Below are 18,752 nucleotides of genomic sequence, written 5' to 3'. Positions count from 1 at the left end.
GACGATACAGGAAAATACCATAAATTTAATTCATATATAGCATTTCACAATCTAGAAGTATTTTTAAAGGATTTTTATCCTATGACAGAATTACTAAATGAAAGAATCATAACCCTACAACTTTTGATGATGAAAAAGAAAGACGATGGAAAATGAAATTATTAATGTTAGAGACCCACAAAAAATTCTGGATGCTGATAAAGAATAGGCAGAGGCCATAAAATTTGGAGAGTTGATTAAAGTAAAACTTGGAAATCAGGACTGATGAGTTTCTCAATTTTATGCTGAAATTAAACAATGTGGCCATTTTATTACAATAATGTAGAACATAATTAACCAGCTAATAGTTAATTCTCATAAAATGGTATTAGAATGGAGATCCTTCCAAAAACGGATATCTGTTTGCAAAGATTTGTTGAAAAATGTTGACGATGTGGGTAAAAAAGTCTGTAAACTAAATCAGAAGTTGCAAAATGACCAGAAAAATGATCTGTCAAGTATCTTCTATAGATACATCTTCTATTTGGAAAGCATATTTTTTGAAGAGGACAACCTTTATCATTTGTAGATTTGAGTTTCTTTTCTTCAGCAATAAACTAACTTTTCAAAAAAGTTGATGTTAATTCTTATTTTGAGCAATGTGTAAAGTGAAATCTTTGGAAGATAACTGAAACTATCATTTGTAGGGTTTTATACTCTCAAACACACAGTAGAAATAATTTTAAAAACAAGTAACATGTTTCGTTACAAATTTTTTTCTGTCAGATTTAGAAATCTAATTTGTTCATTTTGAATTAGATATAGATTACAGTAAATTCTATGATTCTTTAATTCAGATTAATATCTTAAATGATTATTAATCTTCAAATAAGGTTTTACCTATTCTGTCTTTGGGATGGGGGGAAGAAAGAAAGAAATGATACTAGGGTTGTTTTCAGAGAAACCTAAAAAGACTTTATGAACTGATGTCAATATCAAGTAAGAACAGGAAAACAAATTTATACAATTTATAATAGACAAACACTTCTGAAAGACTTGTGAACCCTGATCAATGCATGATTCTAGAGGACTGGTGATGAGGCCAGCCACCCATCTCTTAATAGAAAAATGATGAACTCAAGTTGCAGAATGATATTTGTTCCTAGATATAGCCAATGGCGGAATTTATCTAGTTTGACTACACATGTTTGTAGCAAAGGAAAACAAATCAGCTTTCTTGGGATTGCCTGGCTTCCTTTAAATCCCAGCTAGTTTAAAATCCCATCTTCTATATAAAGGGATCTGATCCCTCTTACTTAATCTAGTGTCTTTCCTTTGTTGATTAATTCCAATTTATCCCATAAATTGTTTGTAAATAATTGTTTACATGTTATCTCCACCACTGGACTGTGAACTCTTTAAAAGCAGGTTTTGTCTCTGACTTCTCTTTGTATCGCCAGTGCTTAGCACAATGGCAGGCATATAACTGGCATTGCATAAAATGTTTACTGACCAACTGATGAAATCCTGATTTTGTTGACGTCACAGCAACCTTTCACACTTAAAACATATTTTCTTAGATACTCTATGTAACTATTTGTCTGACCACTCCTCAGACTATTTTGCTAGATTTTTATCTAGGTCACAATCCTCTAGGTGTTCCTCCAGGCTCTGTTTTAGGCCCTTTTCTCTTTTCCCTCTATATTATCCTACTTGGTGAACTCACCAACAACTACTATGGGCTCAATTATCATACGTCTGAAGATGATTCTCATACTGATCTAGCTAATCATAATAATTCTCCTCTGCTCTAGACCTGTATCACCAACTGCCTCTGAACAGCTTTATAGATGAGTAATTCAGAAAAGCAAAATAAAGTCAAGGAGTTAGAAAAGAGCAAAACATATTCAATGAATGCTACAATTGTATATAATAGGGTTTTTTTTTAAACTTTTTCCAGTTTACCAGAGAAATGTTTATGTCTCCTCAGGGTGTATAGGCATATAAAATGAGCATATAAAGCAAATGTTTACTGATAATAAAAAATAAAGAAATTTATTCTAATACAATTCTTTGATATACCTATAATTTTACCATTTATTAAAGATTAACACAAATTTGCATACTAATTAGATTAATGTGCTTGTTTAGTTTTACACAAAGAACTAACTACATCTGGGAATATTTGAAGCTTTTTACTGTTGTCAAATTTTTCTGGATCCCCACATTCAGCTATTCAACTCCACATATGGGGTCCTGACCCACAGTTTAAGAAGCTTTATTCTAAAACAGAGGATTTGTGTGAAGTATGAATCATATTATTGGCAAGTCATGAAGTTTTGGACAATGGGCAGCAAAGCAGTATATATACAGAGCAGACAGAATCTAGATAGATGTTAGATACAAAGAATAGTTCAGAGTGTACTGCTGTAGCCCTAGCGAAGGAAGAACATGTGACATTATCAATTAATCTTAATGGTCCAGATTTTGGGATTTCATCAATGTAGTAGTAGACCCATTTCTTCTGGATAACGGAGAGGATTATGGAGAACTATTTGACAGAAGAAAATCCAAAGGGAGCACCAGCAGTGGTAAAAAGATGAAGAACTTGTTTTTCTGGACACATTGAATTTGTTGACCTACTTAAACTTTTTTTTTGAATCGTTTTTAAAACTACCCGTTCCCTACACATTTAACATAAGACTTTAGATATAGCATAGCACTTAAATGCTTTGAGGATTCTATTTTGTTTTTTATTGTTCTTTCCGCCCCAAGCTAGCACACTTGTTGTTCAATCCAATTCGACTTTTCATAACTCCATTTGGGCTTTTCTTGGAAGATATTGGAGTGTTTTTGCCATTTCCGTCTCACTCATTTTACAGATGAGGAAACTGAGGCAAAAATGGTTGATTAGTCCAGAGTCTCCTCACAGCTTATAAGTAACTGGGGTCGAACTCATCTCCGACACCTATCTACCCTTAACACGGTGCGAACTTAAACGCGATATTTTTTGGAGTCTCTTTTTAAAACCCACATCACCTTGAACACCAGCCGGCACAGCGCGGGCACATGGATGCTTTTTCAGTTCAGTTTTATTTCTTACCACTTCCTGGCACCTAGCCCAGTCCTCGGCGCATGGCAGACATTCAGATAAATGCTTTTTAAGTGAAATCTAAGTGTTTCAGGATTAGAACTTTTTCTTCAACCACAACACGGTGTAGATAGTGCAAGGGTCACATCAGAACCAGATCCGGGCAGCGGGCCCGACGTAGGAGGGCAGACGGAGAAGGGGGAGGAAGGCAGTCAGTTGGGGCAGAAAATCACTTCTTCAAAACGAAAACGTGGAAAACAGAAGGGGGAGTTAGGGGGAGACGGGCGCGGAGTCGGGGAATCACAAGAAAAAAAGAAGGGCAAAGGGGACACTCAAAGCCAGAGAGTAATAAGCCCCTGCTCCCCACCGGCTCCGCGCCTTGGGCTCCTCCGAGGGCCAGAGCCCGCGCTTACCTGCTGAGCTGTCAAAGCTCCCTCCATCTCGGCCCTCCTCCTGCCCGGGCGGCACTGCGCAGGCGCCCCTGCCCTGAGAATCATCCCGCCGCTACTACCATCCTCCCTGCCTCCCGCGCCCTCGCACCACACACAAGCCCCATAGGTGACCCTCCAATTGGGAAAGCGTGTGCGCACGCGCATCTCTACCGCTTCCCTTCTCAGCTCGCCTCGTAGAGCCGGGCCCCCTGACTGCCCCTCGCGGAGCACGTGGGCGCTCGCGCTCCCCCTAGCGGCGGCGGTTGAGAACCAGTCTGGCGGCACGTGCGGCCTCCGAGCTTCTACTTCCTTCCTTCCGCTCTTGCGGCTTCCCGGGGTCTGTTTTCCTCCCCCGGCTGAGAGTCGCTGCCGCTCCGTGCCCGGCCGCCTCGGACCCCGAGTTCCACGCCCGCCCCGGAGGTGTCCCCCTTACGGAAGCCGCCCTCCGCAGGGACTTGTCTGCGGGACTGCCCGTTGGTGAGAAGAACTTGGTTGGCTTGGCTTTTTCCCGCCCGGAGAAGATAAAGCGCTTGTCCTTAGGGGGGGAAATCCCTTTTTGACTCCGCATATTTGTTACGAGGATTTTTTTTGGGGGGGGGGAGGAGTTTCCTCCCTTTAGAAGACAAGAGAAATACATGCTTGTACACGGGGGTGGGATGTTACTTTGTGAGAGGGGGACGTCGCTCCGATGGAAAGAAGGGAAAAGGTTCATGCGGGGAGGGAGTCCTTGACTGCGTATCTATCACAAGAATTTGGTTTGGTGTTTCTCCTCCAAGGGGAAGAAGAGAAAACACTTGTTCGTCGGGGGGAAATTAATTCTCTGATTATACTTAATTGGCTCTGAGGATGTTGGGGGGTTTTTGTTCATTGAAAGAGGGAGTAGAAGGAGAGAGAGCTGTTAGGCCAAGGAACAAGATGGAGTGAGACACGATGAAAGGTTTTAATAATTTTTAAAACGGCACCGTTGAGACTTTTGGAACATTCTGCATAGAGACAAATATGACGGGGATGATGTGATTTTTTTTGTAACAGCAATGACTTGAATCATGATGGGACTGAGGTTAAAGCCACGACCGCAGAGCCATATAATAATAGCTCGCAATTATGTAGCACTTTTACATGTTAGCTCATTTCATCCTCACAACTCTGATATTAACCCCGTTTTATAAAAGAACTGAGGTGAAACTGACTTGCCTAAGGTCACACAGCTCGTGTCTGAATATTCAGATAAAAGCTAACATTTATCGTGCTTACTATGTGATGGGCATTATACTGATGCAGATTACCAATTTGATTGATGAGGCAATGCACTGAAAGAGATTAGTGTAGCTCAATGGTTGCATTCTCTGGGGAAATCGTAGTCAGAAACCTGTTATGTCACACCTCTAAGGCCCACTTTCTTGGACAGCCTCACCTTTCCATGTCTTGTTGTTGAGATAGACACCCCTGCAGTGTTAGGGTCCCAAAATGAAGAAAGATTTTGTAAATTCAGTTTGTCTCCAAGTTAAAGGCAAAGATTTATTATGTTGCTAATGGGGTTAATTTCCAATAGAATTTAGCAAAGACCAAGAAGAAGATAAATTTATAGAAAAAGATAAAAAGATGAGGTTCTTCAAGTCATTGATATGCTAATTGTATAGCCTAAGAGGTAGAATTGAGTGGTAGAGGTGCACCTATAATTGAATTGAGGAGTGGTTGCAGAGGGAGAATTGAGGAGTACCGAATCTAGGGCTTAGAGGTGGAGTTGCACCCCATTAATGAATTTCATGTCTCAGATTGTAAACTTTGTTATTATTGACCAACAGATTGTTATCTGATAGCCAGCATTATTTCTGGCACTCCCAAGGCTGCGTGGTTATTACTACATCCTCCCTACGAGCACTGTCATTCCCCACATCACTGAGAAATCCCAGTTATGTCCCTGAGAGTAAATTTTCCCTATACTCACTGCCATACTCAATGCCTTCCTTTGGGTCAGTCCCCTATGTATGTCTTTTTCCTTACCTCCTCCCCCTTGTCATGTGGTACTGATGTAATATAGCATTTGAAGTCCCCTGATTCCGGTGGGGCTTCTGTTCTAATAATGTCAGCAAATCCTAAATCTTCTGATTTTGGAATCTGCCTCAGGAAGCTTCCATGCCCAATCTGTCTGATTCTGAATGGACTACTCCTCAATTCATTGCTGAATGATAATCTGATCAGTGGTAATCTGGTCAATGAGATTCAAATACTGGAGACTATTCCTGGCCATAGAACTAGCACTTCAAGGATAAAAAGCTGGATAAAGGGGTGTCCTCTTTCTTAGGACTTGCTAATTTCTTTTGGAGTTTAGTCCACTTGTAATTGGCATTATAATTACAATAAACTTTGCCCCTTGACAAGGAAATGGGTTCAAGCCTTGCAAATTCTTTTGAGATACCTCGAGACACTAGTCTGTAATCCCAATCTTTGAGGGTCCCTCTTCCTAACCTCAACAGTATCGCTCCTGACTACTGTTTCTCAACCCCACTTCTCATTATTTCTAATTTATATTTCTTCCTTGATATCTGAAACAATGTCTTTTGAATTTAGGGCTTTTGTGATAATAATAATAGCTTACATTTACATAGCATCTACCATGTGCTTTAAAAAAAAAAAAAACTTTTAAAAAATATCTTATTTGATCCTCAAAACATCCCTGAGAGATAGATGCTCATATTGATGAGGTATAGTTCTAGGGAGAACATAGTAATTTCTGAGAAACCCTGAGGCTACCTGACCTTGGGAGTGACACAAATAATGCTGGCTGTCAGAGAACAATCAGTTGGTCAGTAAGCCATAGAATTCAATGATGGGAGCTGCTCCAGTTCTATTTAATACTCTTCCAGCCATAGAATTCAGTTAATAGGTGCAACCCCATTTCTAGCACTCCACAATTGTACCTCTAAGCAAATTTTAGCATATCAGTTACTTGAACCTGATCTTTGTTCCTCTTTCCTATAGAATTATCTTCTTGCTTCTAGCTTTTTGCTAAATTCCTTTAGAATTTAGCCTGCCTCAATTGATGTCACAATTATAATAAATTGTGCTTCTTGACTTGGAGATGGCTCCAAGCCTGCAAATTCTTTTGAGACACCTCATGACACTGATCTAGAACCCCAACATTTTTGGAGTTTCCTTTGAACACCAACAATTTTATTCCCACTTTATATTTGAGGAAATTGAATCAAACAGAAACTGACTGGTTCTGAATCACATGGCTAGTAAGTCTCTGAAGCTGAATTTAAATTCAAGTTTTTCTGACTTCAGAGCCAGAGCTCTATCCATTCAGCCATTTAGCTGCCTCTTTAAGCTTCAGGGACCATATTTTTTAAAATGAGATGTCCAATATCATGTTATTTTCAAATTTATAATTTACAAAATTCAATCCAAACTAAGTAAGAGATAAGTTAATTTAAAAATCTGGCAAACCAATGGCATGTATAATAAATGTCAAAACTGCCAAAAAGATAAATAATGGTGTAATATATTTTGGAGAGATCAACCTTGTTTCTGTAATAGGAAAGAGAAATCATAACTGTCATTCTTTAAGGAGGTAAATAAGTATGTAGAAAGGGTAACTACCAGTAAACTTGATGGGGTACAGCTTCTAGAGGAAACAGCATTGATGAGCTCCCCTGACCTTAGAATTCTTTTGTTCTAATAATCTGTCAATGATTATAAAGTCTTCTGGCTTTAGGATATTTCTACAAACATGGCTGACTGTCAGAGAGATAATCTGCTAATTAGTGATAACCAAATTCCTGAGACAGTAGTGTGTGGGACAGGTCAGGTACAAGACCTCTTTCCCAATTAACTGATCAGAAACAACATCAGATACAAAGAGAAAGCATTTTTTTAATCCCTGCAGGGAGAGGCCCAGACATACCTGGGAGCCATCCCAACTCGTGCTCCTGGAACCTGGCCAGCTTCTAGCTTGTCCAGGGTTTAAAAGCAAAAGACTTGCGCCTTCTCATTGGATGGAGTAAAAGGACGTGACTATCCTTGACCAATGGTCACCAGTGTTGGCTGCCTCCCACAGGTCATGTCACTTCCTACAACTTTCTGTATCTCCAGGTTCAAAGTTCATCCCTCCAGAGATCAAATGACCTCCCCAAGGTCCCAGTTCTGGGAACAGGAATCTGTGACACAATACTGAGAAATACTTCATCCAATCAGTCCATTTCTCAATTCAATCTCTGGGCTATAAAATTAGCATAAAAGTGATATGAAGACCTGGATAAATTTGTCTCTTTGCTCCTGATTCTTTCCTAAATCCTTTTGGAATTTAGCCTGCTTCACTTGGGTCATAATTATAATAAACCTTGTCCCTTGACTTGGATGTGAGTTCAAGCTTGCAAATTCTTTTGAGACACCTCTGGCACCGGTCTGCAACCCCAACCTCTTAAGAGATCCTTTTAAACCTCAACAAACTTTATTTAGATTTTTTAAAACCTTTTTCCAAGGTTTGAATCAAAGTCTAATGGAGCTGGTTCTAAATTGTCATCCTAAATTAAAATGTGCTTGTGATTTAATAAAGGGATGAAAGAGAGACTTATGCCTCCTTTCTCATAATAAAATATGTAAAGATGAAATTTTCCAATTCAAGTTATCAATCAAGTGAATAATTCATTAGTAGTTTGGAATCCTCTTAAACTCTGAATAGAGATCTCATTGCGTACTAGTGATGAGGTTAGTGACAGAGAGTTGTGGAAATCCCCTTTTGGTCTATGCAGGTCTTTTGTGAAAGAATTCATGAACCCAAAATATTAAGTGGCAAAAATGGAAGTTTATTGTTGGATGAGAAGTCAGCTTTGCTAGAAAAACTGACTTTTTCAGTGGCAAAGTCCTATTAAGGAAATGGAGGTTGGTACTGAGAAGAGAATGCCTTCTCAGTGGGTAGGGACCCGACAGCCAGCTCTACCAAGGGACAAGACATAGTCCTGCTTTGGACATTCTGCAAAGAATGAGTTTAGAAATTGCCCTTTAAAAAGGAATCTTGAGGCTCAGGTTTCAGGTTGAAAAGAAAGCCAAAATCCCCAGGCCTAGATGTTTATCAATATTCAGCCCCAAATTCAAAAGAATTTGAATGGGGAATCTTATCAGGATATCAATGGGGGGTGATTTACCTTAGAAAAGGCCAGCCAAGAGGATATGCTCTCATAGACTCTTCGGAGCCTGGGGGTGAGGAATCAAAGGAGACAGAGTTTCAGACATAATTTTAAAGGGAACACAGTTTCACAATATCTTCACTAGCTGGCAAATAGAATTGGAAGAGAGAGAGAACTGAGAGGGAGGGAGGAAGAGAGAAAGAGAGCTAGAGTCAAGAAGATCTAAATTCTAATTCACTCTGAGATACTTACTAGCTGTGTAAACCTAAACAACATCCTTAACCTCAGCCTCCATTTCCTCATCTGTAAAATGAGTATTATAATAACAGTATTGATGTAAGATAGCCTCTAGGGAAGACAGCAATAATTTTAAGGTCCCTGACCTTAGGGTGCTTCTGTTCTAACAATCTGTTATTCTAAATATTCTGGCTTTTGAATCTGTGATCCTGAGAACCTCTGATTTAAGAATGCTATTCTGACAATGATTATAAAAGTCCTCTGGCCTAGGAATATAATAATATTTCTTTCTTTAGACTTTAGGTAAGATATATTAGTAATCCTGAGACTATTGTTCCAACAATCTGTCAATAATTTCAAGTCTTCTGGCCATTATTGTCTGTGGGTCAGTGATAATCAAATTCTTGATACCACTCCTTGTTTGTACCCCTAGGCCATAAAATTAGCATATCAATAATATGAAGAATTAGATAAATGTGTCTCCTTGCTTCAGGTTCCTTGCTAAATCTTCTGGACTTTGGCTCACTTCAATTGATTACAATTACAGTAAACTTTGCCCCTTGACTTGGATATGGGTTCAAGCCTGCAAATTCTTTTGAGACACTTCAAGGCACTGGTTTATGACTCCAGCCTTTTTTGGGGTCCCTTCCCCAGTCTCAACAATATCTGCTTCTCAATGTTGTTGTGAGGATTGTTAATTGAATTTTGCTCTGTTGGTTTCCAAATTGTAGGTAACTGGAGCTGCACAAAGCAAAGACATGTTTTAGAGATCAAGTAGCAGTTGAATAAAACACTTTCAGAGTGAGGAATAGTTTGCACATTGGAAGTTCTCCTGGGCAGGAGACCTCCTTCTGTTATAGGAAAGGTAGAAACTGTATATACAAATCATAAATGGGAAGGTAAGAAGAAGGTGGAGTAATTTCTCATGACAAGCCCCCGAATAATGCAAGAGAATATGAGTGTCCTCCAATTTGTGGGAACAGTTCATAAGTGATTATTTCAAATCATGGAGGTTATTGTTTGGTAGGGGGAGCAGAGTTCTATAATGGGAACAGGTTCTACAATCTTTGATTCACTTCACTTAACATACACAGGACAACATTGTCAAGAATTGATTGATCATTTCAAGCAGAACTATAAGTCTTTGATTCCCAGACCAGAAGAAGCAGCTCTGAGAATTCTAAATTATTAGTATATTCATTACACATATCTTGATAATTATAAAAATTCCCTCATTTTAATCAAAAGGGCGGGACAATCCTGAAGATTGATAAGAACATTCATTTGAGACATGACTTTAATTTTATGTAAAAATAAGTGAATTACAAAATTAATGTCATGGTAGATGGTAAGACAAATAAGAAAGAGAAATCTCAAACCAGGAAGGATAGAATGAAGAATACTGCCAAAGTTGCCAACAGATTAGTTATGGAGAGGGATGGGGATGGGGTGAGAAGGAGGAGTTAATATGAGTCTAGGTGGCCAGGAATGAATAGGATAAACTGAGTAAAGACCTCTCATAAGAATGTGTCCTCAACCTATAACCTAATTATAACTTGAAACTTTGCAATAATAGTGTTATAGCCAAAAGCTGCAGTCACTTATCTTAAACAATTTCCCTACTGTTCCCCCTGCCCTTTGCGCCACAATTAGCAATAAGTTTATAATACGGTAGAGTGTGTCATTGGCTAGTATTCTTTGTCTCTAGGTAGATTTTTAATCTCTCAGTAGATTTCCACATTTTAGAATGTAAGCCTGGACTTCCAGACAATGGGATAAAAGGTCAGAAGGGAGTGAGGTCTTCCTCATCGGGGTCTTTATAATCCTGTGTTTTGCAAGTTTTGCACTCCTATACTGATACTGCTGTTGTTGGGAGCTGCCCTTTCTCTCAAGATTATAATAAATTCTTTTAATTTTTTACCTTGAAAGTCTCTGATTTTAATTTAGGTAAGGACCATTGTCCCACATGGGGAGGCAGTACTATCTTGAACAGTATGAAGGAAGTTAAGAAGAATGAAGGCTCTGTGGGGGAAAATAATGAGTTCAGTTTAGACATGTTGAATTTAAGATGTTGACCCTGAATCCAAGAACCTGGGGAATGGCAGTGTTTAACAACCACCAGACCTACTTCCAGCCCCATTGAAGGGGATCATCATTGGCAGACATCTTTAAGGAGAAGGGACCCAACATCCTCTTCATCAGTACCAGCAATAACTGCTAGACCATTGGCAGATAGGTACTTCATCAGACCCATATAGACCTGCTTCCAGCCTAACACTTACAGTCCTCAATCAAGGGAGCACCTCCTGTAGAGGAGACAGCCAACTCATCAACTGCCAAATAACTGCCACTTGTAGGCAGGAAAGCCAGCTTAGTTCTGAAGCAGAGACAGACTGCATGTGCCAGGGAAGTCAAATCACCACAATCACCTTGAGCTCCATCTCCCCTTAGATCTTGAAAGAAATAGCCCAGAACCCTGAACCCAAAAAGAAAGATCAGTTCTTCAGCCCAGTGTCCCACCATCATCCCAGAAAGGAAGCCCTGGGGAAATGCTTCCTAATGTAATAATTGATGAATGCCAGGATGGGGTAACAAAACAGTTTGTTTTCCATAGAGAGCTACAATTCTGAGAATTATGATAATAATTAACAAGGTTGTTTAATAAGTGGATCCAACCAATCAGAAATGGGTCCATGTATCCTCTACAATCACAATCTTATGATAGATCTCAATGTAGCCCAAACTAGTCAGGGTCAAAGACATGGCAAAGGCAAATGGGGGATGAGCGTGCTTAATAGACCAATTGTGTATTAACCAACTTACTCCATTGGACAAGTTTTCCACCATATTTGAATAAGGTGTACATGACAAGGAAGGGGGGACATATTTAGGAGACATGAAGAGGAGGAGAGGGAACTACTGTTATTCAGCAGTATGTTGACCAAATAAAACAATAAAATGTGAAATATTTACCTTATTTTTAAAAGAGACCAAAAAAAACTATGCTCAAAAAGTTATTAAACTGTGCATACCCTTTAATCCAGCAGTACTGGGCTTATATCCCAGAGATACTAAAGAAGGGAAAGGGACCTGTATGCGCCAAAATGTTTGTGGCAGCCCTGTTTGTCGTGGCTAGAAACTGGAAAATGAATGGATGCCCATCAATTGGAGAATGGTTAGGTAAATTGTGGTATATGAATGTTATGGAATATTATTGTTCTGTAAGAAATGACCAGCAGGATGAATACAGAGAGGATTGGAGAGACTTACATGAACTGATGCTAAGTGAAATGAGCAGAACCAGATCATTATATACCTCAACAACAATACTGTATGAGGTTGTATTCTGATGGAAGTGGATTTCTTCAACAAAGAGAAGATCTAACTCAGTTTCAATCGATCAATGATGGACAGAAGCAGTTACACCCAAAGAAAGAACACTGGGAAATGAATGTAAACTGTTTGCATTTTTGTTTTCTTCCCGGGTTATTTTTACTTTCTGAATCCAATTCTTCCTGTGCAACAAGAGAACTGTTCGGTTCTGCACATATATATTGTATCCAAGATCTACTGGAATCTATTTAACATGTATAGGACTGCTTCCCATCTGGGGGAGGGGGTGAAGGGAGAGAAGGGAAAAATCAGAACAGAAGTGAGTACAAGGGATAATGTTGTAAAAAATTACTCAGGCATGTTCTGTCAATAAAAAGTTATAATTATGAAAAAAAAAGACCAAAAAATATGAATATTACAATGTAAATTTTGACAAATAACAATATATTGGTTCTCTTTTCCAATTTTTTGTTCTTTTCCATAAGATTGCCTATAAAGTTTTTATTTTTTGCTGCTGATAATTTCAATCAGTGTACATGTTGCTATCTTTGTTTTAGTTTTAAAAAAATACTGATCTTTCCATAGTTCTTTATATTCTTCTAATTTGGCATTTTTGACAGCATAATATTAATTATAATTTATTCAGCTACTTCCTAGTTATTAGACAAGGATTAAAATTTTTTATCAATTTTTCATTTATCTATAAAAGATAAAAATATTTATTTATTTGTTTACAGAGAGGTCCTTTTTGACCTTTCAATAACCACCTAAAGATATAGTAGTAATATTATTATGTTAAAGGGAACAATGAGTTCTGTAATTGATATACATTGACAGATAGTCCTCACAATATCTTACACCTTTTTATAATCCTTCCAACAATGAAATAACAAACACACCTTTTTTATTATTTTTAAAAATGATCGATCATTGATCAAGTTGGCATTTGTTGTTATATATTTTATTATGTATTAGCTTCAGCATATTTTTAATCATGCTACTTTTTAGTTTTTCCAACAATTTTTACCAGATGATAAGATCTTTCTTTCAAAATTTGTTTTCTTCAATTCCAATAGACTTGGAATAGAAGATGCCATCTGCATCCCCAGAGAGAATTATGGAGAATGAATGCAGAATGAACATACTATTTTCACCTTTTTTTTTTTTTTTTTGGTCTTGGGGAAGGGGGAGGTAGAGGAGGAAAGGAGAAAAAAGTTTAGACTTCATAATCTTACAAAAATGGAATGTTGAAAATTATCTTTACATGTAATTGGAAAAATAAAATACTATTGAAATTTTTAAAATTGTCTTCTTGAGTTAGTAAATGCTAACCTCACATATACAAATTTATGTATGGATATATACGTATATATGTGGTTTCGGTATGTGTATGTGTATGTATGTGTGTTTGTAGGAATTGGATAAAACTTTGTGTGCTATGAGTTTGAAGAAAAGATTTTCTCCCCAGAAAAAGTATGATAAAGGTGAAAGAAAAGGGACTAATACACATAAATCATCAGCATTTTTATACATCACTAATAAAACCCAATGACAAGAGATACAAAAAGAAATTCCATTTAAAATAACTGTTGATAGTATAAAATATTTGGGAATCGATCTGCCAAGGGAAAGTCAGGAACTATATGAGCAAAACTACAAAACACTTTCCACACAAATAAAGTCAGATCTAAACAGTTGAAGAAACTTTTACAATTGAAGAAATTGAAGCAAACAGAATTTAAATGACTTGCCCAGGATCACACAGCAGTTAAGTATCTGAGGCAATTTGAACTAAATCATTACACAATAAGTGCCTACCATGCAACAGGCACTGTGTTCAAAGGATACAACTGAAAGTCTCTAATAGTCAAGAAAACATAATTTAAAAAAATTTTTTTTTTTAATTTAATACATACAAAATAAACTATATACAGGATAAGCAGGAAGTAATTAAAAGAGAAAGACACCAAAATTAAGTAGAAGGTGGGATTTAGTTGGGACTTAAAGAAGGTAGAGAGATCAGTAGTCTAAAAGGAGGAGGAGAGCTTTCCAGGAATGGAGAACAGCCAGTTAAAATGCCCAGAGATGTAGTGTTCTGTTTATGGAACATGAAGTAGTCCATGTCACTGCATCAATAACTACAGTTATCCTTTATCTCACAACTTTCCTTATTGTAATTTCACTATATTGCTGATCGGCATAAGAAATGCAGTGGGGATTTGGGGGAATTTTGTGAAGCTGTCACAAGAGATGACAGAAAAAATTTAGAAAATCAGAAATGAATAAAATATATGTTTAGTACTGTATTATGTCAATCCAAATTTTAATAAGATATTGTAAACATCTCATAAAGATAAAAAACAAAAAAACCCAAACAACAAAAAAAGGAAGTTCAGACTTCTCTGAAAGGGAGGGTCAAAAAATTTAATTGGATTTTCCTGGTTGTGAATGCCATGCCCCTAATCAAGTACTTCACTTGAACAAGTAGAGGGGTTAGTTCTGGTAGGCAATAAGGCCACTTTATCATGTGAGACAGGGGTGAAAGAGAAGAGTAGAAGGCACCTTTGTGATAGGAAAAACTGAAGAGAGGGTTCATTGCAAAGAACCTCAATTTTTTTTTTTTTTTTTATAAAAAGTGAGTTCTCAGTGAAAAGAAGGGGAAGCATGAGAGGTTTAAGGGAAGATGAAAAAGTTTGAAAGAGCTACTTGGACAGTGGGATAGTGATTTGATAAAGGACATATAGTAGAATTGTACAGCAGCAGTAGGGGGCCCAATCAAAGGTGTGTAATAATTTAGAGTGGACCACATCAAAATGTTGTATGATTTTCCCCATTTCATGTAGGTGCACATGTGTAGGCATGAAGTTGATGAATGGTGGAAGTGATCCAAAACAGAGGAGTGGTTGGGCATAATCAGTAAAATGATAAGGCAGCTAGGAATTTGAGAGAGCAGTATAAAGTTAAATTGGTACATAAAGGAGTCAAGATGGGAAGAAGGTTAATGCAAGGGAAATGTCCTAAGAGAGAAGTAAGGCTTTTAAGAGATCGACAGCCCTCATCATTGTTGGCTAGCATATTTGATTAGGATAAAATACATCACTTTTAAGAAATGCTTTAATGACAAGAAAATTAAATACCCTGAATGAATGAGATATTTTTAATAAGTGACTATTCAAAACCATCAAGTCAGAAGGCTTTTTAAAATTTGGATTCCTTTAAGGACAAACTTAGAGAAATTAATCTCCCAAGATTGTAGGGACCTCTGTGTCCTTGTCTGTGTCTGTCTTGTTTTGCCTGTGTTTGTATCCTTGTAAAATGTAAGAAAATCTTTGTATTGCATTATGTTTTTATTTCTGTTATCTTGAAAAATTTCTAAAAAGGGAAAATTTAGCCACTAAGGGAAAAAAAAATGTTAAGAGGCTGCAAAGTTTAAAATACTGAGAAAGGTTAATGAACTTTCAATACCTGAAGCAATTGTCCTAGCAAGCAAGACAAACTCCCATTTTAGACTTTCCATGAGTGATGGAAGTTATAAGAAAAAAAAAATGCCTTAGTCACTTTGGAATTACAGAAATAAAATCTGATAATCAAAATTGTAGAACTGCTACAAACATCTTAGCAAATTTTGCAGGTTTGAAGAATCATTTTAAGAATTCAAGGGAAAATGCCTGGACTTTGGGTAATTAAACTGACTTTTAAATTCTGATATATCTGAGTATTAGGGCACTACTCTGTAGAAATTGATTTAAGGAAAAATAATTTCTATAATAATAAATGGCACCTAACTAATTGCCATCAGAAGACTAATAGCCTCATTGTTTTAGGATAAGGAAGTAAGGTAACAAAATGAAGCAGTGATTTCAAAGATATAAGGTTTGCACTTTATAGCCTCTTCCTTGACCACAAAAGAAAAAAGAGTATTTAAACCAAAGATATCCTGTGACTCCCCTATTCAGAATCCTCTTTCTCTTATCTCTGTTAACCAGACCAGGTTCCCAAATAAAGGTGTTGGAAAAATGCAGGCAAACGAGTCACATTTCAGTTGCAGAAATTTATTATCTGTGGAATTTTGAATTTTCTTACTTCTGTTTGTCTCAGTTTCCTGATCTGTATAGATAGAAATAATAACGTACCTACCCACCATTGTTGTGAAGATCAAAATAATGTACTGTAAAGTTCTTAATATAATGATTGATCTATGGTAAGCACTATATTATTATTTCTTTCATTAAATGTAATTGTTCCATGTCTGATATCTCTAAAGTGGTTTTAAAATGCAAAAGGTAATAAGGTTAATGATTTTTATGTGGGATAATTTGGAAATGTAATTAATTGAATTTATATCATATGAAGCTTTGTTTCATGTTTTAAATACATGATATTATGTTATTATTTATAAATTCTCTTATGTTGTGAAAATGCTATTAGACAAAACAACTTCATTTTTAATCTTCATACAGTTAAATTATGTTTTTTTTAAAGGATGTGATAAAATAAATATTTTTAAAATGTTATGTTAAATATTCAATGAGATATTTTGTTTTGAACATAAAAACAATTTTATTACATAGTAAATTTCTATTTGGAAAAAATTGGCTATTATGAAAATATTCAGGATAGTTTAAAAATTTAGCTTCAATGTATTAAAAAGAAGCCAATTATCAGGTATTTGCTGTATGTCTGAAGCCCCAAAATATGATTAGTTTTAATTTATAAATAAAGAATGAATGAAATGTTAAGTGTTAGGGGAACATAGGTAAAGTTATTCAAGCCCTAAATTGCGGTTAGTGAAATTTTGCTATTTGAGGCAAAAATTCCTGGAATTGTAATTTACTATTGTTTTCAATTTTGATAATAGGGACAATTATCTGAATTGTCATGAAGTCAATAAAAGACATGTGCTGCAATGTGGGATTGACTAAAAGTGGATGTCTGTGTCTGGGAAAAGTTTTAGAAATAGCCTTGGCATAGCCTAAAGTAGGATCTTCTTGACTCTACTTCTTCGTTATTTTTTGTTTTGTTTTTCTGAAAAAGAAATTTCTAAGCATAGAAACAACAAATGATAATATAAACTGAAATTCTCAAAGTTTCAAGATTGGAGAACCAGATTTAAATGATTGTACTAAATTGCATTAAGGTTTGTTACTAGTAGAATTATATAGGAACCCCTAGATTTGGAACCAGAGAGGCAATTTGCATAGTCTGTTGCTACCCTATGCCATTTCCCTTCACATAGCTCTAACAAGGTGTAAAGCTTCTATAATTTTTTCTAGGACTTGAAAGAGTCCTGAGCACTTGGATTCCCTCCCCTACCTTGTCAATGAGTAAAGCAAAAAGGGGGGGAAAAAGAGCCATGACAGAAGTAGCAGGATCCACAAAAACAGGTGTGAAAAGATGAAGCACAAAGCAAACAATAAGTCTCTTCCCTTCTCTCCCCCCTTAAAGCTGTACTCAGAATGTAGCCAATGAAGTCCAAGAAAAAACCAGATGATTGATTACTTGAGACATCTGGAACTCAAAATGTGTTGACTAAATGGACATTGAGAATGAGTTACTAGACTATAAGGATACTTGATATTATTAACATTGATCGTAATTGTATTGCTTTTTTCTTTTGTTTCATGAGGTGTGTATTTCAGATTTCTTGGCTACCTTGGCGATATGTGAATCTCTCTTCTCAAAATTAGTCCATTGTGATCCTTCGAAGCAGTTTGATCTATAACCTGACATTAATATAACCTGGCTTAATGTAATTATGATTATGAATTTATGATAAATCTTATAGAATTGGCATATAGAATAAGTGATCCATGGAGGGAATGGGTTGCCCACTTCTCCAAAAAGAAAAAAAAGAGGAAATTGAATGAATTGAAAGGATTAGGACATCAAGTAGTTAATAGTGGAAACTGAGTGAACCACACTTACTTCATCTTGTGACTCAATCCTGGAACTAGCTTAGTATCTATTTAATTATAGGTTTAATCCAAGTTCTGTCTTGGAAGAAAATTGTATTCAACTGGGAATTGAGGGAAATTTTTGTTGCATTGTTTGAATCTTGCCCTATGTGGCTAGCAAACTGAATCATCTCTATATGATGTTTAGAAGGTCTTAACCAAAGACCTAAATTATGTTAACCAGAAACTTTTAGTCAGATCCAAAGATTGATGCAAAGAGTTTTTTTTCACAATTGTACATCTTAAGCAAATCATATCTTATCTGGCCCCATACTGATCAATTGATTATTGTTACCATCTTACAGATATCTGGAGAGTGAGACAGTTTTTTGAATTCAAGAAATTGCAACTGTCCACTCCTCCTCAATCTAAGGACCCCTACCAGGTTCTTCTGATTATTCCCACAGCTGCAGAATTTGAGGATGTAGAATCCTGGATCATCTAAATAAACCTCCAGTCCCTAAGTGGACCATCAAACCTGTTGAGGACCTCAAGGTCCACTTCAAGTGAGCCCTGAAGCTTGTGACATTTTGAGGAGATTCCTCAAGATTCTACCTTCCTAAGATTCCAGCATGGGTTGAGTATATGGCACACCTGA

At 36.8% G+C, this 18,752-nt stretch overlaps 1 protein-coding gene across 2 annotated transcripts in view; it reads right to left on the bottom strand.

The window, feature by feature from the left end:
- GRAMD1C (GRAM domain containing 1C) overlaps positions 1–18,752 on the bottom strand; it is a 155,580-nt gene that overhangs the window by 130,632 nt on the left and 6,196 nt on the right. The window contains exon 1 of one of the 2 annotated variants that reach the window (XM_031959680.1): positions 3,484–3,685. The exons of the other annotated variant lie outside the window; for it this stretch is intronic. Within the exon in view, the coding sequence (XP_031815540.1) occupies positions 3,484–3,666 (183 nt within the window). The 5' untranslated portion in view covers positions 3,667–3,685. Of the gene's footprint in view, positions 1–3,483; positions 3,686–18,752 lie in introns of those variants that run through there. 2 annotated transcript variants of the gene reach the window in all.

The sequence above is a fragment of the Sarcophilus harrisii genome, chromosome 3 (genome assembly GCF_902635505.1).
Source record: "Sarcophilus harrisii chromosome 3, mSarHar1.11, whole genome shotgun sequence".
NCBI classification, from domain to species: domain Eukaryota; kingdom Metazoa; phylum Chordata; class Mammalia; order Dasyuromorphia; family Dasyuridae; genus Sarcophilus; species Sarcophilus harrisii.
Note: the sequence above shows the minus strand (reverse complement) of the source record. Positions and strands in the feature narration are given on the sequence as shown.